The following is a 25,562-nucleotide window of genomic DNA, read 5'->3' on the forward strand; positions in this document are numbered from 1 at the left end:
GGCTCCGTCTTCAGACACGACGGGTTTGGCGAGCATGATGAACTCGGTGAACCCGTAGATATTGATCGATCTGCGCTTGAGCGAGAACTGGAGTCGAAGTGCAGGCCAATTTGTTGTCGTGTCATTCTGCGGGTTCTGCTGCAGCAACGGAGGCTGTATGCGGAGTTGTTGCGCTGTAGTCACTGCCGTCGCGAGCGCCAGCCACACGGCGAAGGCCGCCACCATGGGCGACATCTCTTCTCTCGCCTCGATGCTGTTGCGTTGACCGTCTTGTTGTTCGGTTGACCACTGTAGAAAAGCCGAAATGATGTACTCCAACCTTCCCATCGTACAGTATTGTCCTTTATCTCAGAAAGATGTTGGGAATAGGTAAGTTTCAGTGTCATAGAGATGAAATGGAGAGGAAAACTATCGCGTGCACCCGGTGTATTCGTTACATCACCGACCTTACATCGCAAGTTGTAAGTTGCAACTTGGTGCATCTACACTACGCTATTTTATCGATTGTCTTTAATGTCGTCTTAAACTTCACACGCACTAACTGCATGCAGCAAGTATGTTGTGCCGAATTTCAACCTGGTCAGCTGTCCTTAAGTGAGCCCCTTCCTACACGAACATAAAGTACTGTATTTTGAACGCACGTTGCAAATTAGAATCGTGCACATCACGAACCAACATCGTTCTCCTTGAACAGGTGTTTTGGATGCAGAGGAGTTCCGTTTTTGTTAGTACATGCAATACATGTAACAAGGGAAATGTAAAGTAATGGAGTAGATACAGTTCACTGGACGAACCTTTGGTGAGGATTGGCGCGAGCGGCACGATAAATTCTCATAAATCAGTGAAGGTTTGCCAAAGTGAAGGGGAAACTGGAATTTGGTTTCGAAATTGTTGCGGTTTAGGCCGGTTCTCAACCGAAGCGTTTTTCTCGACGCGTGCGTTACATGCGTGCCCTACCCCGTATGCTCGGTTGAGAATGAAACTGACCAAATTTGATTGGCCCAGTGTTTGATCAATATTATCCAATCATTGTACTGTCACTCTGTGTGATCTACGTGTGGTTCACGACTCAACAATATCTGAAGCGCTGACCAAGACTCCCCCGTCCGGCAATGAGGAGCGAAGCTGGTCCAACCCATCTCTTGAAAGCTGAATCTCTAAGTAGCGTAGAAGCATGCACTCGCCACGAAATCCGCTCTCGAACTGTTGTACGTGCTGCTTGGTGTCGCTTGATACCTTGCGGTGGGGGTGAAGCGCGGGGAGAAGCACGTCGAAGCCGGACCGACGCCATGTCAGAGGAGGGGGAGTGCATTGATGGGGAATGCAAATAATGCAGTGCACTGATTGGCCAAAAGTAGTTAACGCTTGCCATCGCATGCGTTGTGCAGTATCATTTTTGTAACGTCCTGTTAACCAATCAGATCACAAAGTGTCCGAAAACGCATGGGTCCGCCTCGGTTGAGAACCGGCCTTAAACGGCTATCTACTCCTGAGGCGGCGCTCAATGGTGCCTATAGATAAAAAAATGAAGGGGAAAGGAAACTCGAAACTACGGTCTCTGTCGGATGACAATACGATGCTCTGTATTCTACTTACACTATACCCCCGAACTGTCACATAGTGCGCTTCGATTTCTTTGCGACACCAGACCTATTATCAATGATAGTGATGCCGTATCTCGGCTAACCTACATGTATAAGTGTGTTGGTGATTTCGATTCAATTCAGCGTAAACTGCTCTACTAAAATTTTGAAGTCAATGTGATAATATTGGTTTGACGTTCACTAGGTCCTTTCGTCGCTCATTGGTTACAGATACTAGTTGAGATGAAACGTGGATTCTAACCAATATTCTAAGTAATGAGGCATTTTAAAAGAATCTAATGAGATTAGAGGCATTTTGTCCAAACGTAAGCAGGTCGATTGCCCAATCCACTGATCTGTTTTATTGAAGGCATGCGCTGTGTTTGCGCCTTGAGAAATACCTTTTCTACCAGCTTCGCAGATGACCACAAACAATTATTATCTACTACAATTATTATCTACTACTATCTTCTTCGAGCTATATTTTATTCATTATTATAATAACTGATAATCTTTATGTTTTGGAATGCTGAAGACCAGAAGTGTGACGAGAGGGGCCGAATGTCGCGGACATTTCTATATCGCCTTAGTAAGCCTCGCCTTACGGTTGTCATGATAAGCATGAATGGTTGTGGGTATTTTGGATGAACATGGAGGAGCTCTCCAGTCCATTCGCTGTTCTAATTGTACAGAAGCTGAAACAAGTACGCATTAGCTCTGCCTATTTTGCTTTTAATAATCGTGGACAACTACACCTTTGCCCGTCCAAGTTCGCGGTAGTGTAAAGCAACATGGAATGGGAGCAAAAATTTAGACATAAAATTGACAAACACATTTTCTCAAATTTTGGCTTGTACTCCAAAGTGGATTTAGTCCACAGCTAAGTCCCGTACTTCATGGGCTCGCCGCGGATAGCGGCCGCCACGGACAGCGCACAGTGGCGAGCCATTTTATTGACCAGGCGGAGATCCATGCATGGTATCGCATGCTCGGCTGCCTTCTCGGTCTTCTGACCGTAAGGAACGTTCATCATCTCCTCGTGGCTGAGCGCAAGGTAATTCTTAATGCGTGCTTTCAAGGCGCTGAAGCAGCCTGTTAGTTGTAGGTAATCAAAGCCTATTAGAGCACATACAGTATAAGATGTAACGTAAGTTTACGTACCTTCAATGGGATTGCACATTGGCGAGTAGGGACCCAGCCGTAGCAGCACCAGATTACATCGACCGCGGACGAGATTCTCGGTCTGACTGTGGGCAGGTGCGTTGTCTAAGACAACCACAATATTTTCCCCACGAAGTGATCCTTGTACACATCGTGCTGCTTGACAGCGTCATAGATGGAGTGTACAAAGTCAGCATTCACCTCCATCTTGATGCTTCCACGTCTTTTCTCGTAATGCACTAGCCCAACCTCAGGCGAGACCGCACACTGGAGTTGCAGGTTAGCGCCTTTTGAAGGCGGAAGCTTCACCACAGCACGCTCTCCAATTAGCGCCCGCCCCTGGGACCGTTTACAATAAAGATTGTAATTGGTCTCGTCGTAGTACACAATAAAGGCTCCTTCTCGCTCGTGTTTTAGAAGTGCTTCTCCAAACACCCTGCGCTTCTCAATATTCTCTGCGTTATTACAAGTTTCTGGTTCGACTCTAACCTGCGTACAGTAGAGCATAATACACGTATAAACACGGGTTAGTACGGGGAAACCCATTTGGCATCAATCTAAGCCGTACTTACCTGTTTTAAGGTGTAAAGCTTGTTGCATAGCTTCTTACTTATAAGCGACGTGCTGACGAGGACGCCAAAGTCAAGGTACAGCATATCACGCATTTGCGATAGCGTATACTGACAGTTTTCTTCAAGGTAGTCTACCAGTGCGCTCTCCATCGCCGGTGTGCACTTAGTGGTGGAAGCACGCGCCCCACCTCTCTTCTTCAACTCTGGTGTCCCCCGCTCGACAATATTACGTGCAGTGGTGGGAGGAATACCATTGTGGTGCGCTACTAGCATCCAGTCGCCGCCGTCTCGGTGAGCATCAAGGACGCGCGCGCGAGCGGCGAGCGTGTGTTTCAGCTCCTTCGGCATGCTGCCGTTCGAATACTCACCACCAATTTGTTCTGTACTAAATCCACCTTGGAGTAAACCCAAATTTCAGTATTTTTTTCTCTAAATATAGCAGTTACTTCAACTACTTCATACGATATTGGTTTACACTACCGCGAACTTGGACGGGCAAAGGTGTAGATACTTGTTATCGATCGAAAATCCAGCTTACTAATTGAATTTCGTATTGTTTACGGGGGTGGGGTGCCGGATGAGAGCTGAAATTGGTGAATGACTATGCTACTCGACATCTGGCACTCGGGAAGGAGGAGTCTCGTCCCTCCCTTCTCGCCCTTCCACTTCATACAGCTCGAAGTGGCTTAAAAAACAATTAGGTGGGTTTCGCGCCGTACATTATTAACGTTCTATATATAGGTCATGCGCTTAGGGTGACCGTACTGGTAGAGCTATCGCTATTCTAAATTTGGCGAGCAAGCCATGTGTTAATTATAGATTTGGCAATGGCGAGTGGAAATTTCACAGCGGTATTGCTATTTTCCTGTCACACATAGCGTGAGGTAAATGGATTGCGATGCCAGTGCGCGATGGGTGGAAGCTTTCCTGGACGAAGCCGATGTAGACGAATCTGCATTCATGGCTGCCATTGAACGAACACCTCGTGGTATAGCCTATCCTGCTTTCATCCTGAGAGAAAAACATTTACTGGTATATTTTTTTACCTTTAAATATATGACAGGAGCACCACTTTCAGACAGCGATATCGTATTGCTTATTGCTAACATCGATCCAGGCCTCACAGAGAGCTTTACCTTCCCATTACCAGAGTTTGCTCTTCGTGTGGCCACTGATCTGATTGCGAGCCGACGTTACTCACGCTATCCAAAGCTATTTTCACGGCCAAATTTGGCCTCAGAAATAGCTCTGGGATCGGAAAGCTATTTTTTATGGCAGTGGCTATATAGCCCGACTGGGGTGGAAGAGAAAGGCTTGAGGTGCCCGACAACGCCCGACCGATGCCCGACACTGCCCGACTAAAAAAAAGATTCAGTCTAGCATTCGTGTGAAACGCAATGCATGTATACGTATATTCGGATGCGAAATACTTGGTGAGCTAAGCGATAAGTGACGCTCGGTAACACCCAACTACGATCTATTGAATGACAGATGATCCAGTACTATTGTAGTCAAATGTCTTACGAGTACTCCTTCCAAATGCAAACCCTTAATTCTGTTTTGCAGATTCGCAGTTATTTCTCTACGCAACCCACTCAGTTCCTTGTCCAATTATTGCGCTGAGCTATCATGTGTAGCGCACGTTTCACTAACCTTAGAAATGGTAAAGAGCAATGCAATTATCAACTTGTTGAAAGGGTTAACTAAGCGCACATGGCGATGTATCTGTAGCGCAGATACTGCATATTTGAATTGTTGTAATAGACGTCAAGCTTGGTCTTACGCACCGTTGGAGACAAAAGCGGAATGCATTTCAACTTGGCTGGGAAATCAGTCTGCTGCGTGAGCCCCCGACTGGCCCGACTGATCGACTTGCCCGACTGACACCGACTGAATCGACTGACTGACATGCCTGACTGACCGACTTGCCTGACTGACCGACTTGCCGACTGACCGACTGACCTGGATGGCAATCCGACCCGATTAGGCTCGACCAGACCAAACCAAGACCAGTCTCACCTGTGCACTGCAGCCCTCCGCCGGGGTTTCCTGCCGAGATCGCTTGCTTGTTGACTTGGATTTGTATTTTCCGTGGTGCGTGCACACCAACGTCCCAGCATTTGCTAGGGAAAGGGTAACCCAGTCGGGCAAAATAATCACTCTCATTTTTTATTTGGCATATGGCAATACCGTTGGCGCCACCTGGAGCCAAATCCAAGCCAAATTTGGCATTTGTCGGCTGGATAGCTCGACCGGTACGGTCTGGCGTTGACAACGTTCTGTACGCTGGCGTCCCGCAATCTGTGGACAAACACGTCGACCTGGAGCTTTTGCGCCGCTTCTAGCGCCTTACCGTGCGCTCGCTGTCACTTGAAAACTGCTCGCTTTTGTCGTCTCTCTGTGCGCTGTTCTCAACAGCATCTTCAACAGCGACGTAGCACAGCGCGCTCAACGGAGCCAATAAATCTAATCTAGCTATTGTCGGCAGTTCTAGATCTCCAAGCTCCATTTCTCGGTTCACTGTCGCGCTCTAGCCTATACTAGCGCTCATGCTTCCTGACACAATCATAGTATGCCGCCAACAGTGTCGAATTGTCACCTCCGAAACAGCGTTCCACGCGACGGAGTTCGTTGTTTTCGTAGATAGTGAGGTGCTGGCGCGACGAGACCACTGTTGTGCTCCTGATCGTGTTTAAAAATGAGCCTCGTGTCCCTCACTCCTCTTACAATGTGTGGTTTTGGGTTCTCTGCACTGATCATCAAGTAAATAAATGTATCAGCTACGTCTGCTCGCTACACAACGACACGCATTGCCTCTTGCTGCTCTAAGGGCCGTTCTTAACGGAGCGATAGGCTGGGAGGGCGGTGGGGCGTAGAGAGTACCACTCTGCGCGTCGTCGTTAAGAATGACGGAGTGTAGGGCGGTAGGCCGCTGTACCAGACTGTACCTGTGTCCGAGAAATTGTCTCATTCACAAAACGCCCCGAACCCCCTGTGGCAGATACATCGTATGTTCCCTCAGCTCGTCGATTCGGACGACGAGGAATGGAGCAGTTCGTCCAGTGATGAAGAGATGAACGACATTGTCGTGTGTGTCGCTGCAGCGACGCAGGCGCTTGCCATTAGAGAAGATTATTCAGAGGAGCTCGCGCTGGGCTAGACAATGGTGCGCAGCAACTCTCGAGGGCGATTCATTTGGATGGGGAGTCTGAATCTGGGCAGCCTACCACGGACAGCGCACACACACCCCTCGTGTAGGGCGTAGGGAGCCTACCGATCCGTGATCGAAAATTCCCTCGAGGTACCGCATCGCCCCTGTCCTAAGCGAACTGCAATGTATGCAGTTTACGGTACATCTGTTGCCAAGCCTCAGAATTAAATGATAAAAAGTAAAAGTTATAATAATTCTTGGTATTTTGGACCAATCAAATAGTATGGACACGGCGGGAATTGAACCCGAGTCCATCCGCATAAAATTGCTGTGCTCTTTCCCAATTGAGCTACGTGTCCAAGCTCGCTTGGTTGCCTTCGCAATTAAGTCTCATCAAAGTAATGTGTTGTATTGTGCATCTAGAAAAATTCATCGTCGGAGCTGCTGGAATAATCACCATCACTACAAACCTGTTTGCCTGCTGCAATTTGGGTAGAAGTGTGCAATAGCTTCGTTTACAGAATAGCCAGCAGCCAGGAATTCGAGAAGGCGGCGCTTGTGCGTATAGTCGACTGCAATGCGGGTGCAGGGCTTTGGCTTTTTGCCGGTTCCTGTGGTGCGTGGTCTACCCATAGCACTTTGAACACTGAGACCGAATGGCTGGTGGCAGCCTATAATTAGATGGTCAACATGGAATTTTAACTACAGTCATGCGGAGTCAATGCATTGTTTTCATTGGCTAAAATAAAAATTCGCTTAGGACAAAATTTCGCCTAGGACAGAGGCGATGCGGTAGTCCCGATTGCTGCACAGAGCCGGTGCGCAGCCTACCCCGGCCTACCGAGCCTACCGCACACCCGCTCCGTTAAGAACGGCCCTAAGCCGCTTCAGGTACAAGCTCGGCGTCCCAAAGCTTTAGGCTCAACTCAAGCATCACCAGTGCCTCGGGCGGGGCTTCTGCCGGTGGCGATCGGTCAACACTAATCCGCGATATCGACAATAAACGCCCATGTGATTCGAAGTCACTTCCGACTCCGGCTGATGACTTCGGCTACTTTCTCATTTGAGTAGCCTTTTCAGCAAAAGAGAGATTTACACAATCTTCAATGTCACTCGCAGCTCCTTTTATTTTAAATCGACCGAGGGCTCGTTCTTCAGTTGTCGCCAGTTTGGCCTCCTTGCTCTCAAGTACCTTCACGATACCAGACTCGAGTTTGAAGGTCTACTACTTACTTCCTGGCCACTCGTTGTTGAATACAATTGTTAGTTGACGGGCCGCCCCGTAAAACGTAAAACTTCACCTTGCAGCCGTCCCGTAAGTCGTCCCGTCATACGAATCGTAAATTACCACGGAATTATAAATTACGTGCTCAGTAATAAACTACGAAACCATATACTGTATAACGCCACGCGTTACACCAGCCTTCTACGCCTGGGGGGCTGCGCGTTCTTTCCCGAGTGGTCGATGTTCTTGTACATTCATTAACACCAGCCTGATGTTACATAGTCTAGTTTGTTACCACTGCCAGCGCTCCGTGTGCTCACCGCCGTCCACGTGCTCGCAGACGACGTGCTTGACTGTCATCACGAAGGTATCGGCGTTGTAGTTGCCCACGAAGCGCTCGCCATGCTGCATGATCTCCTCGCTCGTAGCGATCCTCTCGTCTAGTACGCTAAACAGTCCAACGGCCGCTAGAAGTGTCGGCTGTGCTCGAAGACGCGTAAGCTGTCGTCCTCCGGGGGCTACCAACTACCTATTACTAGTTGGCGCCCGCACCTCGTGTAGCTGATCTAGAGTATACGGACTTTAGGTTACAATATACCTTTTCATTTTGCCCTTTTCAGAACAAAGCGTCCACTACGTTCCAGCAGGCAAGTCCAAGAAGGATGCCCTCACAGTCTTCAAGGGCGTGCTGGACCCACCAAGGTTGGTGGGCAACGGCCAGTGCCTCGGTTTCTCAGGCGACAACGACTACCAGGGCTGGAACGGCGGCAAGAAGGAGATCTTGACGGAGGTCAAGATGCTGCAAGGCAACAAGCCTAACCTGGGTCGCCAAGCAGCCTCCGTACTTACTGTTCCCAAGCTGCTGTGTGACTAGTGTTGGGGGCTCCTTGCAATAGACGCAGAAATGCGCGGAGGAGCACCGCAGCACACGTACAATGGTAGATCGAGCATTACCAGCTCGTCCACTCAGAGCCGTCTGCTCGGTAATCCTCGTGGCATGTCCGCAACAATGCTGCAGTACGCAATGAATCCTAAGAGAGCACCACGCTTTACACTTGGCAGGTAAAATCGAAGAGCAACACAGTTGTAGCAAAAGTGAGCCCACTCTAATCAAAATATTTAAGTTTATCAACCAATCACAGAGCGTGATAGAACGTGATATATCAGCCAGTCATTATATACATTCTAGAATCTGAGAAATACTGATTCCTGGCGTCAGCCAAAATAAATTATATCAGTTATTTTACTGGTCAACTTTATTATTTTAGTTACCACTGCTCAGTACTACATAGGCGATGAAGAGATGACTTCGGGCGGAGATTTTTCGGGTCTCCGAACTGATACGTTCTTCGGACAGGACATCCTTGTACTGTAGATTGTTCGGATTTATTTTAAGCCTTTCGATACCGCCATAGGTATATATTCTTCCGCGTTGTCACCTCGTGCTTTGTATGAAGCGTTTTCTATGATAGTTGCTGTGTTAGATGTCTAACCAAATGCTTGTATGACCCCCAAAAATGCCATCGCTACAGCAGACACTCGAACCATTTCACAGGCATCTTTGCTTTGTTGAACAAGGCGTCGCCATACATGAACTGCATGTCATAGTGGTTGAGCTTGGACCTGTAAAAGCGATCCCGCCAGGTCTTGCCAAATTTTGATATTGGAATTCCAGCCGCACAACTGTCGAACTCTACCATACCGTCATTGCGGAGAGAATGGTGGTGGCCCACCATTCCGAGCATCCAAAGCTTGAGTTGATTCGATGATAACAGTCCAAAAAAGCTTTCGCTGCACATTAGAGCAGACACATTGGTTCGATAAACTTCTTGTGCCGCTCTGTAGGCCGCGTCTAACTCAGTTGTGCTGTGGTCCCCTCCCTCGTAAGACGCAGATTTTAGAGCTGTAGTTGGAGGGCAACGATCCCTCACCATTGCTTTTAGTATGAAATTGGTATTCCCGGCACATGATTCTTGGATGAAATCTGCAGCCATGCTCCCCTTCATGGGTCCTGCCATACCCACCCACGTCGAACTCGCATCAAGACTGCACTTCCCCGTAGCGATCGCACCAGCTAGCATCAGGTTCCCCATTGAGTGCGTGACGACGATCGTGTCGACGATCTTAGATTTTGTGCTCGTTTTACTGACGGCTAAAGCGCGATCGCAAACCTGCTGCTGCTGCGTGTTGTTTGTCCACGAGTTGTCCACGGTATTGAGGACCGCGTACTTCATCGACGTGCAACACGGGGCGTGACCAGTCATGTTTCCCCAGTAATTCAATGAATCTTGGTTGGTTGGTAACTCGGTGTGGACACCCATGCCGTGAATAAAAATACATGGGCGCGGGGTCGACTTGCACGAACACGAGGAAGAATCTCCCCACAAGAAATCAAACTCGGCCCTCAATCTCCTCGTGTCTCCAGGTGAAGTTCGTAACCCTTTCAGAAGTGCGTTTCCAGTCGGAGTCAATTGAAACTGTGTCATCACTGCTGCGCATTTCGGTACATGTTGCGGTGCTGAGATGTTCATGCGCTCATCAAAATACTCCACTGTGATATCCATGTCGCTACCGTACATCTTGAGACCCGACGACCCCGAAGCGCACAATGCAAACTCAATGTCGTCCACGGAGACCTGGAACAAGTTGCCACTCGAACACTTGATACCGCTCGAGGCTTTCGAAATAGCAACAGCTTCGTTCAGCGCTTTCGCGATTGCATTGATCGGCGGCAGGTGATCCAGCGCTGGGTCCAGACACCCTAGTGTCGAGCGAGCCATAGTGCTGTCGGTGTTACTGGTTGCGTAGTAGGCTGCTCCGTCAACAAAGGTGTAGCTGTGAACCATCGCACCTTGCTGAAATGTGGCAATTGCATTATAGACCACGTGCGAACCATCAGCCGATACAATGGGCTCAGCGACCATCGAGAAGGCCGACTGCCCGTGAACTTTCATGGAGCCTCGCTTGAGCGAGAAGTTGAACCGGAGAGAAGGCCATTCCGTCGCCAGATGCTGGGGGTTGCTCTGTACATGCTGCTGCAGGTCAGAATTGCCTGAGCTGATTGCCAAACTTTCTGATAACTGCCATGTAAGTGCAATCAGTAACGCTATTAGCGTGACTGCTTCTACCAGCGATGGCATCAGGTCAGGAAACCGCGTCGTGTGCTCAGTGGTGAGAAAACAAACTGATGTCAGTAAATTTACTCTACTGACAGTAGAATTCTGTGACACACAGCCTTTGTGCCGTGGCAATTCCTTGCTTGGATCATGAGCTATGACAGTGCCGGTACACCTACTAGCGCTGTTGAACTGTCTTCCTTTCGACGAGCTAAGCTGTTTTCTTTCTAATACACCTGGTATTAATAACAAGACATTTCAATAACGCCTTTGTGAAGTTGATCTGTCGTCTTTCTTGGGCTGCTGATAACGTACACAAAGTTTGCCTTTCGAGCGAAGTTGAGAGGATCAATGTTGGTGCATACAGCAACGGACAGAATGCAACTGCCGACAACCTACCTACCACCTGTCACTGCTATGAACAGAGATACAGCGCAACAAAATATTTAGCCAATGAAATGATTCCTAAATAATATTTTTAACCAATAGTCGTTGGTCTTGAAAAATGTAAATTTGTGGAGACCAGTCAATAAAATGGAGGCAGCCAGCACGACGGAGGAGCCCCCGGACACGGGTACTGCCTCGCCCTCGCAGCTTGTAGCTGTATCGGAACTGATATCGGCAGGTGTAGTGCTGACGAAGCGACATCGTAAGCACTACACCATCAAGAAGAAACGGGCTGTACTGCAGGCAATAAAGGGCAAGACTGAACGAGAGGCTGCTCGGTCCGAGGGAATCCCGCGCTGGACTCTGAACGACTGGAGGAAGGACGAGGAGAGCATCTTCGCGTACGAGAGGACCATCAAGCGTGCCATCAAGGCGTGGGAGTCTATCGATTCTACTACGGTTACGAGGGCTTTTATTTTTTTTAACAAAGCCCTTCTGACTAACTTTTAGCAAAATATAGCTGCCTCCTTATTTTGCTTTAATTCGAATCATAATTTTTAGGATTGTCAAATCTTGAAAGAAACATTTTAACCAATAGGGTTCTATTCACTTTCGTCACTGTTCAACCAAGGCTGGCAGTTACATTCTGTCCGTTGCTGTACAGTACTGCTCTACCACTCCGTTTCAGAATACTTGTCACCCCTCAACTTGTCGCCAAATATACTTGGTTTAACTATTGCCAGTTGTGTTTACGCTAGCTACTGTTCGTATAACCGAGACTGTATGGTCAGAGCAGGGGATGTATAAAGGAAGTCTTCCCTCCCGGTGAGGCCTCGCTTTTGCCATGTGAGCGACCTTGTATGTGTTCTCCCCTCCTTCGCGAATGCATGACTCCATTGCGCACTGCAAACTCAGGAAAATACTGTTAAGCATCTCATCCGGCAACTCCCAGTATGCATCCGTTGCCGCCGTTTGAACGCACGAGGACAGAGCTGATCGCCTGTCGACGCTCCATCACTGCAAGCTCTCTCCTGATTCGTTTGACATTCATAGCTTAGATTTTAGGTACGAGGGGAAGGCTGGGCGACATCTGCGGACGATTCGGGTGCAAAATCTCCTTCGAGGCCATCACGCTGTCAATTTTGAGGGCTTTGTGAAGCTCTACCCACCATTCAAACCGTCAGAGCGCCTGCGTTCTATTAAGACCAATCGTAGTCGTTTTAGGCAAATATTGACGAATCCCGAGGCACTTAAGCAAAAGAGGACAAGTATTCTGAAACGGAGTGGTATCATTTTTTATTGGCATCTGGGCATTGTGTAATCGCGCAATCGCGCAATCATCTCGTAATCGTGTTTTTGTATTACATGTATGTGACAACAAGTACATTTGATAAACAGATGCAGACGAGGGCGTGAATAAGGAACGGGTGTCATCCTATAACCTTAAAAACCTCATATTATGCAATTCTAGAGGTAAGAGCTTGAAGCACTGACATTGGCCATCGCCATTGACCAGCTGGGCCTGCTGGCAGAGCTGGGTTTTGAATCGGGAAATTCGAAATTGACACGAACAAGATGGAGCGGCAAGCACGGAGAATGCGCCTCACCAAGCAGCAACAGCTCGACCTCTGTGCAATGCGCACCCGCGAGCCAACGTGGAGCCTCACGACGCGAGGAGAATGGGCTCGGGAGAAGTTTGTACTGGACAAGGCGCCGGGCAAATCGTCCATCAAGAGGATCCTGGACAACGAGAGCTCGCTCAAGCGCATTGTGGTCGACTTTCGCTGCCGCAAGAAGGTGTCGCGGGCGTCTATGGTGGCCCTGGACTCCTGCCTCGTCGAGATGGTGCTGTACGCCGAGCAGGAGCATGTGCCCATATCTGGGCGGATGCTGATGATCCTAGGCCGCCTCTACGCGGAAGCCCTCCGTGGTGCAGCAACGCGTGGAATGCGCTGGACGCCGACACCATCAAATCTTGTTGGCGCCACGCCGGATTATACGTGGACCGAACACAGATTATTGACATAATTAACTAAATCAAGTATTTTGTTCCATCAATGGCAATTTATGCCCTCTAATTGGCTCATACCACTTGAAAGTTGTTATATATCAGGCGTTCCTTATTCACGCCCTCGTCTGTACTTTTAACGTAGAGTACCGAATACACACATACTCGGTAAAGCAATTGTGCATTCACACATGCCGAAGTTTCGGAAAGCCACGACACATACCGGTAGTAGCTACCTGTTCTACTTCCGGATGCAGATGCACTGGTAGAGGTGTATGAAAGCCTCGGACCAGCATAGCATTTGTTTTGTAACTTTTAGAGTCTCCCTTGTGATAAACAGAACGGACAATCTAATAATAATAATTATTACAATCATTACCGGTCCAACACTCAATAATTGTATTCAGTAAACAAATATTGTAAATACATTTGAAACGCATCCGGCGAGCGCTACACCATCAAGAAGAAACGGGCTGTACTGCAGGCAATAAAGGGCAAGACTGAACGAGAGGCTGCTCGGTCCGAGGGAATCCCGCGCTGGACTCTGAACGACTGGAGGAAGGACGAGGAGAGCATCTTCGCGTACGAGAGGACCATCAAGCGTGCCATCAAGGCGTGGGAGTCTATCGATTCTACTACGGTTACGAGGGCTTTTATTTTTTTTAACAAAGCCCTTCTGACTAACTTTTAGCAAAATATAGCTGCCTCCTTATTTTGCTTTAATTCGAATCATAATTTTAGGATTGTCAAATCTTGAAAGAAACATTTTAACCAATAGGGTTCTATTCACTTTCGTCACTGTTCAACCAAGGCTGGCAGTTACATTCTGTCCGTTGCTGTACAGTACTGCTCTACAACTCCGTTTCAGAATACTTGTCACCCCTCAACTTGCCGCCAAATATACTTGGTTTAACTATTGCCAGTTGTGTTTACGCTAGCTACTGTTCGTATAACCGAGACTGTATGGTCAGAGCAGGGGATGTATAAAGGAAGTCTTCCCTCCCGGTGAGGCCTCGCTTTTGCCATGTGAGCGACCTTGTATGTGTTCTCCCCTCCTTCGCGAATGCATGACTCCATTGCGCACTGCAAACTCAGGAAAATACTGTTAAGCATCTCATCCGGCAACTCCCAGTATGCATCCGTTGCCGCCGTTTGAACGCACGAGGACAGAGCTGATCGCCTGTCGACGCTCCATCACTGCAAGCTCTCTCCTGATTCGTTTGACATTCATAGCTTAGATTTGAGGTACGAGGGGAAGGCTGGGCGACATCTGCGGACGATTCGGGTGCAAAATCTCCTTTGAGGCCATCACGCTGTCAATTTTGAGGGCTTTGTGAAGCTCTACCCACCATTCAAACCGTCAGAGCGCCTGCGTTCTATTAAGACCAATCGTAGTCGTTTTAGGCAAATATTGACGAATCCCGAGGCACTTAAGCAAAAGAGGACAAGTATTCTGAAACGGAGTGGTATCATTTTTTATTGGCATCTGGGCATTGTGTAATCGCGCAATCGCGCAATCATCTCGTAATCGTGTTTTTGTATTACATGTATGTGAAAACAAGTACATTTGATAAACAGATACAGACGAGGGCGTGAATAAGGAACGGGTGTCATCCTATAACCTTAAAACCTAATATTATGCAATTCTAGAGGTAAGAGCTTGAAGCACTGACATTGGCCATCGCCATTGACCAGCTGGGCCTGCTGGCAGAGCTGGGTTTTGAATCGGGAAATTCGAATTTGACACGAACAAGATGGAGCGGCAAGCACGGAGAATGCGCCTCACCAAGCAGCAACAGCTCGACCTCTGTGCAATGCGCACCCGCGAGCCAACGTGGAGCCTCGCGACGCTAGGAGAATGGGTTCGGGAGAAGTTTGTACTGGACAAGGCGCCGGGCAAATCGTCCGTCAAGAGGATCCTGGACAACGAGAGCTCGCTCAAGCGCATTGCGGTCGACTTTCGCTGCCGCAAGAAGGTGTCGCGGGCGTCTATGGTGGCCCTGGACTCCTGCCTCGTCGAGATGGTGCTGTACGCCGAGCAGGAGCATGTGCCCATATCTGGGCGGATGCTGATGATCCTAGGCCGCCTCTACGCGGAAGCCCTCCGTGGTGCAGCAACGCGTGGAATGCGCTGGACGCCGACACCATCAAATCTTGTTGGCGCCACGCCGGATTATACGTGGACCGAACACAGATTATTGACATAATTAACTAAATCAAGTATTTTGTTCCATCAATGGCAATTTATGCCCTCTAATTGGCTCATACCACTTGAAAGTTGTTATATATCAGGCGTTCCTTATTCACGCCCTCGTCTGTACTTTTAACGTAGAGTACCGAATACACACATACTCGGTAAAGCAATTGTGCATTCACACATGCCGAAGTTTCGGAAAGCCACAACACATACCGGTAGTAGCTACCTGTTCTACTTCCGGATGCAGATGCACTGGTAGAGGTGTATGAAAGCCTCGGACCAGCATAGCATTTGTTTTGTAACTTTTAGCCTCTTCCTTGTGATAAACAGAACGGACAATCTAATAATAATAATTATTACAATCATTACCGGTCCAACACACAATAATTGTATTCAGTAAACAAATATTGTAAATACATTTGAAACGCATCCGGCGAGCGCTACACCATCAAGAAGAAACGGGCTGTACTGCAGGCAATAAAGGGCAAGACTGAACGAGAGGCTGCTCGGTCCGAGGGAATCCCGCGCTGGACTCTGAACGACTGGAGGAAGGACGAGGAGAGCATCTTCGCGTACGAGAGGACCATCAAGCGTGCCATCAAGGCGTGGGAGTCTATCGATTCTACTACGGTTACGAGGGCTTTTATTTTTTTTAACAAAACCCTTCTGACTAACTTTTAGCAAAATATAGCTGCCTCCTTATTTTGCTTTAATTCGAATCATAATTTTTAGGATTGTCAAATCTTGAAAGAAACATTTTAACCAATAGGGTTCTATTCACTTTCGTCACTGTTCAACCAAGACTGGCAGTTACATTCTGTCCGTTGCTGTACAGTACTGCTCTACAACTCCGTTTCAGAATACTTGTCACCCCTCAACTTGCCGCCAAATATACTTGGTTTAACTATTGCCAGTTGTGTTTACGCTAGCTACTGTTCGTATAATCGAGACTGTATGGTCAGAGCAGGGGATGTATAAAGGAAGTCTTCCCTCCCGGTGAGGCCTCGCTTTTGCCATGTGAGCGACCTTGTATGTGTTCTCCCCTCCTTCGCGAATGCATGACTCCATTGCGCACTGCAAACTCAGGAAAATACTGTTAAGCATCTCATCCGGCAACTCCCAGTATGCATCCGTTGCCGCCGTTTGAACGCACGAGGACAGAGCTGATCGCCTGTCGACGCTCCATCACTGCAAGCTCTCTCCTGATTCGTTTGACATTCATAGCTGAGATTTGAGGTACGAGGGGAAGGCTGGGCGACATCTGCGGACGATTCGGGTACAAAATCTCCTTTGAGGCCATCACGCTGTCAATTTTGATAGCTTTGTGAAGGTCTACCCACCATTCAAACCGTCAGAGCGCCTGCGTTCTATTAAGACCAATCGTAGTCGTTTTAGGCAAATATTGACGAATCCTGAGGCACTTAAGCAAAAGAGGACAAGTATTCTGAAACGGAGTGGTATCATTTTTTATTGGCATCTGGGCATTGTGTAATCGCGCAATCGCGTAATCGTCTCGTAATCGTGTTTTTGTATTACATGTATGTGACAACAAGTATTAATACATTTGATAAACAGATGCAGACGAGGGCGTGAATAAGGAACGGGTGTCATCCTATAACCTTAAAAACCTAATATTATGCAATTCTAGAGGTAAGAGCTTGAAGCACTGACATTGGCCATCGCCACCAGCTGGGCCTGCTGGCAGAGCTGGGTTTTGAATCGGGAAATTCGAATTTGACACGAACAAGATGGAGCGGCAAGCACGGAGAATGCGCCTCACCAAGCAGCAACAGCTCGACCTCTGTGCAATGCGCACCCGCGAGCCAAGAGCTCGCTCAAGCGCATTGCGGTCGACTTTCGCTGCCGCAAGAAGGTGTCGCGGGCGTCTATGGTGGCCCTGGACTCCTGCCTCGTCGAGATGGTGCTGTACGCCGAGCAGGAGCATGTGCCCATATCTGGGCGGATGCTGATGATCCTAGGCCGCCTCTACGCGGAAGCCCTCCGTGGTGCAGCAACGCGTGGAATGCGCTGGACGCCGACACCATCAAATCTTGTTGGCGCCACGCCGGATTATACGTGGACCGAACACAGATTATTGACATAATTAACTAAATCAAGTATTTTGTTCCATCAATGGCAATTTATGCCCTCTAATTGGCTCATACCACTTGAAAGTTGTTATATATCAGGCGTTCCTTATTCACGCCCTCGTCTGTACTTTTAACGTAGAGTACCGAATACACACATACTCGGTAAAGCAATTGTGCATTCACACATGCCGAAGTTTCGGAAAGCCACGACACATACCGGTAGTAGCTACCTGTTCTACTTCCGGATGCAGATGCACTGGTAGAGGTGTATGAAAGCCTCGGACCAGCTAGCATTTGTTTTGTAACTTTTAGCCTCTTCCTTGTGATAAACAGAACGGACAATCTAATAATAATAATTATTACAATCATTACCGGTCCAACACTCAATAATTGTATTCAGTAAACAAATATTGTAAATACATTTGAAACGCATCCGGCGAGTGCAAACCACAGCTTCGAGGCCCCAGCGTGCACGATGTCGCCGTCGCTCTTGTCCCTCCCTCTCCCAATGCTCCACCACATCCTCGGGTTTGCAGTCGACGGGTTCGAGCTCGAGGTGGTGCCCCGCCCGCCCTACCTGCCGTCCTACCACCTGCAGAGACTGGCGTCCGTGTCCAAAGCGTCTTTGCCAATAATGAAACACTTCGCAGCCCAATTCAATGCTGCGTCATTGACTTTAGGCTCCGACGAGTCCATGACGCCGGAATATATTCCGCCAATGTATCCATTGGTGGAGAGCAAGGGAGCAGCTGTCCGGTGTCTGTCGGTGAATTTGGGTAGGAAGTCAAGTGGGTACGACCCGGAACCGGGAGCTCTAGACGACTCCGACATTGAGTGGGACAGGATTTTCGGACATCTGCCAAATTTGAAGAGACTCGACCTGACCAAGTTGTCGTTGGTGAGTCGACACGTGCCGGAGATCCTGGTCGCTGCGTCGAAGCACTGTCTCGGACTGGAGGCGCTGGTTCTGCCGAGCAGAGGGTTTATTAGCGAGAACCATTATGAGAACACGAACGCAGTTCGAGGTGCTCCGATTGAAAAGCTGATGACGACGCTGTATGAATCCCTGGAGAGGTGGGACGACAGGAAGAGCGGCGGCGGACTGCGACAGCTGACGGTGCCGACGAGGAACGAGGTGGAGCGACGCCGCAGCACCACGGAGTTTCTGGAAGCTGTGATGAAGTTTTGTCCGCAGATCGAGTACTTGGACGGTTACGAGGAGATGCAGGTGTACGGGGACGCCCAGTGCCACGACATGTGGTCGGTCACGTTGGAAACGTGGAGGGCGTTCAACAAGACGTGCACGAATTTGAGGAGCTTCAGCTGGGCTGTGGTCCCGTTCGCGGACCCGTTCTTCCAAGTGTTTGGAGACTATGTGAAACCTCACTTGAAGTCGCTATCGCTGTCGGCCAACGAGTGCTGGAACTACCATCGCTACTTCCGCGAGTGCGATGGCCAAATCGTGGCGCCTCCTCCGAATGATGATGAGGAAGGTGTGGAGGCCAGCCGCCCTGGCTACGGTTTGCTGGCTACGGAGGTCACTGCAGTGCTCAGAGCCTGTCCCGCGCTAACTGACCTGTCAATCGAGATCAACTATCTTCATAATAATGGGAGAACGCAATATGTAAACGCGGACCTGTACGGTGACGAGTTCTGGGAAGCAGTGGCTGATCGCTGTCCGCGGCTGGAGACAATCTCAATGAATGACTGTTCAGGTTACGCGAATTTCAACATCAAGTCCATCGAGACATTAACGGATCGTACGTTGTTGCTGCTGGCAGGGATGAAGCAGCTACGCTCTGTTGAGTTGGCACCTGCTCGTCTGACTGGCGAGGGCATTTTTGAATACCTCCGCTGTGTTTCGAAGGAATCGGAGACTGTCGGGGAAGAACGCAGTATTGAGATCAGGCTGGGCGGTCACCAGCGCACTCCACTTGCCCCTCCAAGGTTTTATGCAGAGATTGTTACGTTTTTGAGACTGCTCTCGGAGATCAGTGAGGAGGAGCTTGGAGCAGCGACCTGTCGCCAAAAGCCTGAAATTTACATCAAGAACCCGTACGAGTCGAAGGTGGATCGCATCTGGTGTGAACCTTTCATGCGTGATTCGTTGATGCCGGCTCTGGAAGCTGTCCAAGCCAAACACCCGTCGTTGGGGCTGGGTGTTTGGCTTTTTGGGCGGAAAGGAAACGTCTTTAGCCGTATCGACTTTATTTGTCTGAAGTGGTGTCCAAAGAGTGAGTTTGATCGTCAACTGTTCCATGAGTGGGCAGAAGAGGATGCGGAGCGCGATACCTACCGCGATGCCAGAATGTACGAGGCGATTAGTGATGATGATGGCCACTATGAAGAAAACGACGGTGACGACGACGACGGCGACGACAACGAAATTTCTGTCCAAGATTTACTACTCTGGAGGGCGATCATGGCTCGATTCACGAACGAAGACGAGCGCTGATTTAGAAAATGATGGCGACCCGACGGTATTTGCTCTGGATGCCAGCTAAAATGCGTAGCGTTCATGATATGGTATGCTGTGAAACGAATCGCGCCAACACGTACCTGAATATACAGTACTAACTTGTCCCGCAACACTACCACATTCCAGCAAGTTATCAAGGAATCAATGATCACTGATTCATCTTCTTCCAAAGGACAAAACCTTGTACACCACATGCAGTACGTAACAGTCATCATTGATGACTGCCGATTAGCTTCAAAAACTGTGCACGTAAACTATGGCCGTACGGTATTGTTACATGAATTTGTACTGCGCTAAGTACAGCAGTAAGTAAAGACAGCGACAGTAATGCATGTACAGTCAGTGAAGCGGCGTACTGGTACATTACAACTTAGCACTGTATATATTCATGATGCAATCGAGGAACTGCAGCTATGGCACAGCACACAGTTAGAGCTCCATCATCGTTCAGTTTGTTAATCACTTTGTTTCCTCCACCATCGCTCAGCTCGCTTTTAATTTCATCCTAACACACAACGTAGTTCGTGGCCTGATGCCGTCGCAGACAGATGTCGTCACGCTAATAGCGTTATTGGTTGCACTCACAGTGCAGATACCAGGAAGTTTGGCAAACGGCTCAGGCAATTCTGACCTGCAGCAGCATGTACAGAGCAACCCCCAGCATCTGGCTACGGAATGGCCTTCTCTCCGGTTCAACTACACGTTCAAGCGAGGCTCCATGAAAGTTCACGGGCAGTCGGCCTTCTCGATGGTTGCTGAGCCCATTGTATCGGCTGTTGGTTCGCACGTGGTCTATAATGCAATTGCCACATTTCAGCAAGATACGATGGTTCACAGCCACACCTTTGTTGACGGAGCAGCCTACTACGTGACCAGCAACGTCGATAACACCATGGTACCCTTGGTTGTGAAGTGTTTAGACCCTGGGTTGGGTCATCTGCCGCCGATCAATGCAATCGCGAAAGCGCTGAACGAGGCTGTACGTGTTTCAAGTTCTTAAAGTGGTGTCGAAGGCGTTGAATGTCTGAGTGGCAACTTGTTCCAGGTCTCTGCGCTTCGGGGTTGTCGGGTCTCAAGATGTACGGTAGCGACATGGATATCACAGTGGAGTATTTTGATGAGCGCATGAACATCTCAGCACCGCAACATGTACCGAAATGCGCAGCAGTGATGACACAGTTTCAATTGACTCCGACTGGAAACGCACTTCTGAAAGGGTTACGAACTTCACCTGGAGACACGAGGAGATTGAAGGCCGAGTTTGATTTTTCGTGGGGAGATTCTTCCTCGTGTTCGTGCAAGTCGACCCGCGCACATGCATTTTTATTCACGGCATGGGCGAGCACACCGAGTTACCAACCAACCAAGATTCATTGAATTACTGGGGCAATATGACTGGCCACGCCCCGTGTTGCACGTCGATGGAGTACGCGGTCCTCAATACCGTGAACAACTCATGGACAACAACACGCCGCAGCAACAGATTTGCGATCGCACTTTAGCCGTCAGCAAAACGAGCACAAAGTCTAAGATCGTCGACACGATCGTCGTCACGCACTCAATGGGATGATAGAGGGCGAAGCGGAACGCGAGACCTACCGTGAGGCTGTGATGCACGAGGTCGTTAGGACGAAGGCGATCGTGATAACGAAGGAGCGCTCACAGATCAAAATCGATTGATCTGGAGAACCATTGTTTCCTAATCTTTACATGAAGAAGAGGATTAGCAAGCTGCTAATGACAACTACCAACCTTGGGTAGGTAAGGGTTCTCATGGTAATTTCTCTTTGTCGAAACGGAACTGAGCAATCTTTAGTTTTTTTTTCTGTTGTGCTTTCACAAACCCCAAAACCTGATGCCGTAGCTACAGCAAGTACTCAAACCACTTCACTGGCTTCTTCGCCTTGTCGAACAAAGCGTCTCCATAATCGTTGTCCTTTGTCCTATAGAAGCAGTCACACCAGGTGGTGCCAAACCTCGAAGCTGGAATTCCGACGGCGCAACTGTCGAATTCCTCCATATCGTCATCGGCATACAAGCCCCAGAGACCAGAGCTTAACAGGTCCAACGATAGCAACCCTGAGAAACTATCGCTGCATATTAATGCGGACACATTGGTTTGATAAGCCTCTTGGGCGGCTATATAGGCCGCATCCAACTCGGCTGTGCCGTAGCTCCCTCCCTCGTACGACAGTGACTTCATCGATGGAGTTGGAGGACATCGTCCACTGACCTCAACCAATGCTTCCAATACGAAATTGATATCGCCGGCACAAGACTCCTGGATGAAATCGGCAGCAATGCTTCCATTCATAGGCGCTCCCAAACCCACCCACGTCGACCTCGAAGCAAGACTGCACTTCCCCGAAGCGATCGCCCCAGCCAGCATCATCATGAAATACTTCCTATTGCTGTCGTCCGAGCGCTATGAGTCCAAATACTGTTGAATTTCCTGTCGGTGCGACCGTACATTGAAGCTTGCACCAGGAGTAAATGATGCGTCTTCTTCACGGCGTTCAATAACGGCGTCAGCTTGTCTCGCATGTAAAGCTCACTCCAGATTCAGTTTACTTCGACTCGTACGGGTTTAAAATGTACAGAAGAGCATGCCACCATGCCGAGTGCTTCCTCGCTGACTTCAGAGCGTTTTTCGAGTACTGAGAATAAAACTTTGGGGTGGCGAGCACTCGTCTCCGTGTGTGCCCACCAATTTTGATGGCGATGGTCCGTACATCCCCAGTGAACTCCTTCGTCTCCGAGAGACAACGAACATACTCGAAGATACCGTTGTAATATTAACCCGCGCGGGATTCTCCCAAGCGACAAAAGAGAGCGATCTGTGAGCGTGTTAATTGTGTCAACAATGATGTTCTGGTGGTTAGATGTGTCTGTCATCGTGATCGACTTCAGCAGCGGACAATCTTCAGCCACAGTATCTCAGAATTCATCCCCCTAGACGTCAAACTTCACATACTTCTTGCCACGCTTCCGGTCCTGTCCGTAGTCAATGTCGATGGAAAAATACAGGAGAGCAGGGCACGCCTTGACAACCGCACCGGCCTGGGATGCAAGCACCGGTCTACATTCTCTCATCCTCGGAGTCTCGGAAGTATTCGAGATAGTTCCATCGCAGGTTCGCTGACATATTTCCAAACACACGGAAGAATGGGTCGACCGCCCAGCTGAACCTACGCAAGGCTGTGCATGAAACATTGAAAGCTTCACGTATCTTCAGGGGAATTGACCACATTTTATCGCATTACGAATCCCCGAACAAAACAACCTCGTCGTATCCGTCCATGTACTCCATCTTCGGGCAGAATTTCGCCAGTGCGTCAATAAACTCCGTCCTGCAGCGGAAACGATCTCCCTCGTTTCGCGTCGGAATCGTGAGCTGCCGCAGTCCCTGACAATATCCTGCCGAGTATCATCGCTCCAAAGCGCTGGTCACACCTTCTTGAGCTTCTCAATCTTGGGGCCTCTCATTGTCTCTCTGATGTTGCCTTTGCGTGGAAGAATCAAGAACTCCACATGTCGATAAAAGGTCGACGCAGCTTCCAGAATCTCTGAAATACGTCGACTTAGCGATGGTACTCTTGTGCAGATCCAGCTTCTTTAGTCCTGGTACAAGACAAACGATTTCCCCCCAGTGGATGTCGACGAACTCTAAAGCCCCCCAGTCCTGGGTTCTTGACGTAAGGCCTTAATGACACTTGCCGTGTTGTCTCAACTGTACACGGAAATCCCGTACAGAGGATCCGAAGGTTTTCACCTTCTAGTAAATTGCTTCAACGTCAGCTGGTGTTGCTGTATCTTCAAGCTCCAAAGTGGGTGTAGCGGTTTGGAAGCTTGCGGCCATTCTTCGGATGGACTGCAACGCGGTTTTAGAGGCCAACGCCACTTTCTTCAGCTCTGTCAGCGGCATCGAATGCTCATACGGAGCCAACTTCGTGAAGCGATGGGTTGCGAACCTGAGGTTGTGCGTTAGCATCGAAGGAGGCAGAGATAGTAAGGTCGTCCCCTTTGCTCCCTGGCGCTTCAGCTTGACGTGACGGTTGATTGCAAGGATTTCTGTGGCTCTTCCAAGGACTACACGTATTTTAATACGTGTAGCCCTTGGAAGAGTAATGGTATTAAAATACCAAAAGCATGCAAGAGAAAGTCGCTTCCTATAGCACGGTGAGACCAAGGCACACAACAAGTAACATTCCTTTTGTTTTTGCAGGTGAGGTATCTTGTGTTGATATTACCTTTATATCCGACGTAAAACTTTCGTCAGTGTGATTCACTTACTGTACCCGAAGAGGTTGAAATCCTGTTCCTGAAGGGCTCAGTACTGGCAATCCTATGGATCTACGAACCCCGCCACCACGACCACAGACCTTTCAGGATTAAGGCGTTCTCATTTGGCACAATATCGCCGCCGGCCGGTCGCTCCACTCGAGGAGGTTCCTGCATACGAGAAATGATCCCGGGTTCGGTTACCTTCCCGTCTTTAAGATAGTTCTTGTAGTGCGTAGCAATCGACCAATGCCTTTCATTTGTCTGGTCGAAGGCTCGAATCTTTTCCAGGATATCACTCGCTTTTATATCTTTCGTTTTCCACAACGCAAACTCCGTGGCTTGTACGTTATTAGTGTTCGTGAGAAGGTCTTCCAGTTTCTCCCAACTCAATTTGGCTCCCGTCAAAACTCTGTCTTCGTCATCTTCTTCATCATCTTTCCGGCCGCGGAGAAGCCTTGCGTGTTGGTCGGGGTTGTTCTCATCAGAGCGAAACAATTCAGGGGACTCGATCACCCGCTGGTCCAATTCATTCGCCGTAGACAGTGTCCAACAGTTTGCAACAAGGGTTGCACTTAGGAACAACACGAAGGGTGCCCGCATCTGGCTTAGCCCTCAATGCCACAAGTTGGCTTCCGGGGCTTCAAAGCAAATTGTTGAATGAACTCTGCAGAGGGATGAGTGGCCCAGGGGCAAATATTCGGACGCACTTATTCATCTCAAGATGGGGAGATTGCGCTGAATGGCAGTAAACGCCAAAGTACCGGAGACCACAAGATATTTGTCCGACCCACAATTTTTGTCCGACGTGTAAGAAGTCGAATACTATAGATTTTCAAAGGTACAACCGTAACTTTATGCTAAAACTTGCACGAAAAAGCTAATTTTTATTCCGTCTTGTTAATGACAAATGCACCGGTGTCCGAGCGTGGGCCGACTGGAATGAGCCCAGCCTTGACGAAACCACGTCGAATCACATCGACCGGCACAGATTCCCACGCAGCAACCACGATGCCTGTGATAAGACTGCGTCGCTGCGTGGGATTGGTGCAAAAATCGTTATCTACATGGTACCTCACATACATTTCCCTAGTAAAGTGCTTGAACACACGCATTACCGCGACATCCATCGGCTGGGAAAGGCCTGTGATGCCAGGAGGGATGAACTCAGGTTCCGTACAGCAGGCTGCGAGCGATGTTCGCGTTGAAGCCATCTTGTGGACCTTCAAGCTGTCGAGCAGAAGCACTGATGGGCCACAGACCGATGGCCTCCACACCTATCATACAAATTGTAAGTCATACAGTAGGCACC

General features: G+C 48.9%; 3 protein-coding genes across 4 annotated transcripts; 2 read left to right on the forward strand and 1 right to left on the reverse strand.

Annotated features, from left to right (window-relative positions):
- Positions 1-2,463: 2,463 nt before the first annotated feature.
- On the reverse strand, positions 2,464-2,763 carry IUM83_19284 (uncharacterized protein; the record flags this gene model as incomplete). Its single annotated transcript, XM_067944329.1, has 2 exons — positions 2,464-2,675; positions 2,745-2,763. 2 exons carry the CDS (start codon positions 2,761-2,763, stop codon positions 2,464-2,466), a joined length of 231 nt encoding a protein of 76 aa, XP_067785160.1.
- Positions 2,764-8,101: 5,338 nt separating this feature from the next.
- Positions 8,102-8,566, forward strand: IUM83_19285 (Secretory protein OPEL; the record flags this gene model as incomplete). The annotated part of the gene is made up of 2 exons (XM_067944330.1): positions 8,102-8,135; positions 8,313-8,566. The coding sequence occupies 2 exons, from the start codon at positions 8,102-8,104 to the stop codon at positions 8,564-8,566; spliced, it is 288 nt and encodes a 95-aa protein (XP_067785161.1).
- A 9,432-nt stretch (positions 8,567-17,998) lies between these two features.
- Positions 17,999-19,945, forward strand: IUM83_19286 (uncharacterized protein; the record flags this gene model as incomplete). 2 transcript variants are annotated; one of them, XM_067944331.1, is made up of 2 exons in its annotated part: positions 17,999-18,266; positions 19,272-19,945. In XM_067944331.1, the coding sequence occupies 2 exons, from the start codon at positions 17,999-18,001 to the stop codon at positions 19,943-19,945; spliced, it is 942 nt and encodes a 313-aa protein (XP_067785157.1). The 2 variants fall into 2 exon arrangements, with proteins under 2 accessions (XP_067785157.1, XP_067785158.1); XM_067944332.1 differs by lacking the exon at positions 17,999-18,266 and having other exon boundaries at positions 18,893-19,945.
- Between the last annotated feature and the right edge of the window lie 5,617 nt (positions 19,946-25,562).

The sequence above is a fragment of the Phytophthora cinnamomi genome, assembly GCF_018691715.1.
Source record: "Phytophthora cinnamomi strain GKB4 chromosome Unknown Contig82, whole genome shotgun sequence".
Taxonomy (NCBI): Eukaryota; Oomycota; class Peronosporomycetes; order Peronosporales; family Peronosporaceae; genus Phytophthora; species Phytophthora cinnamomi.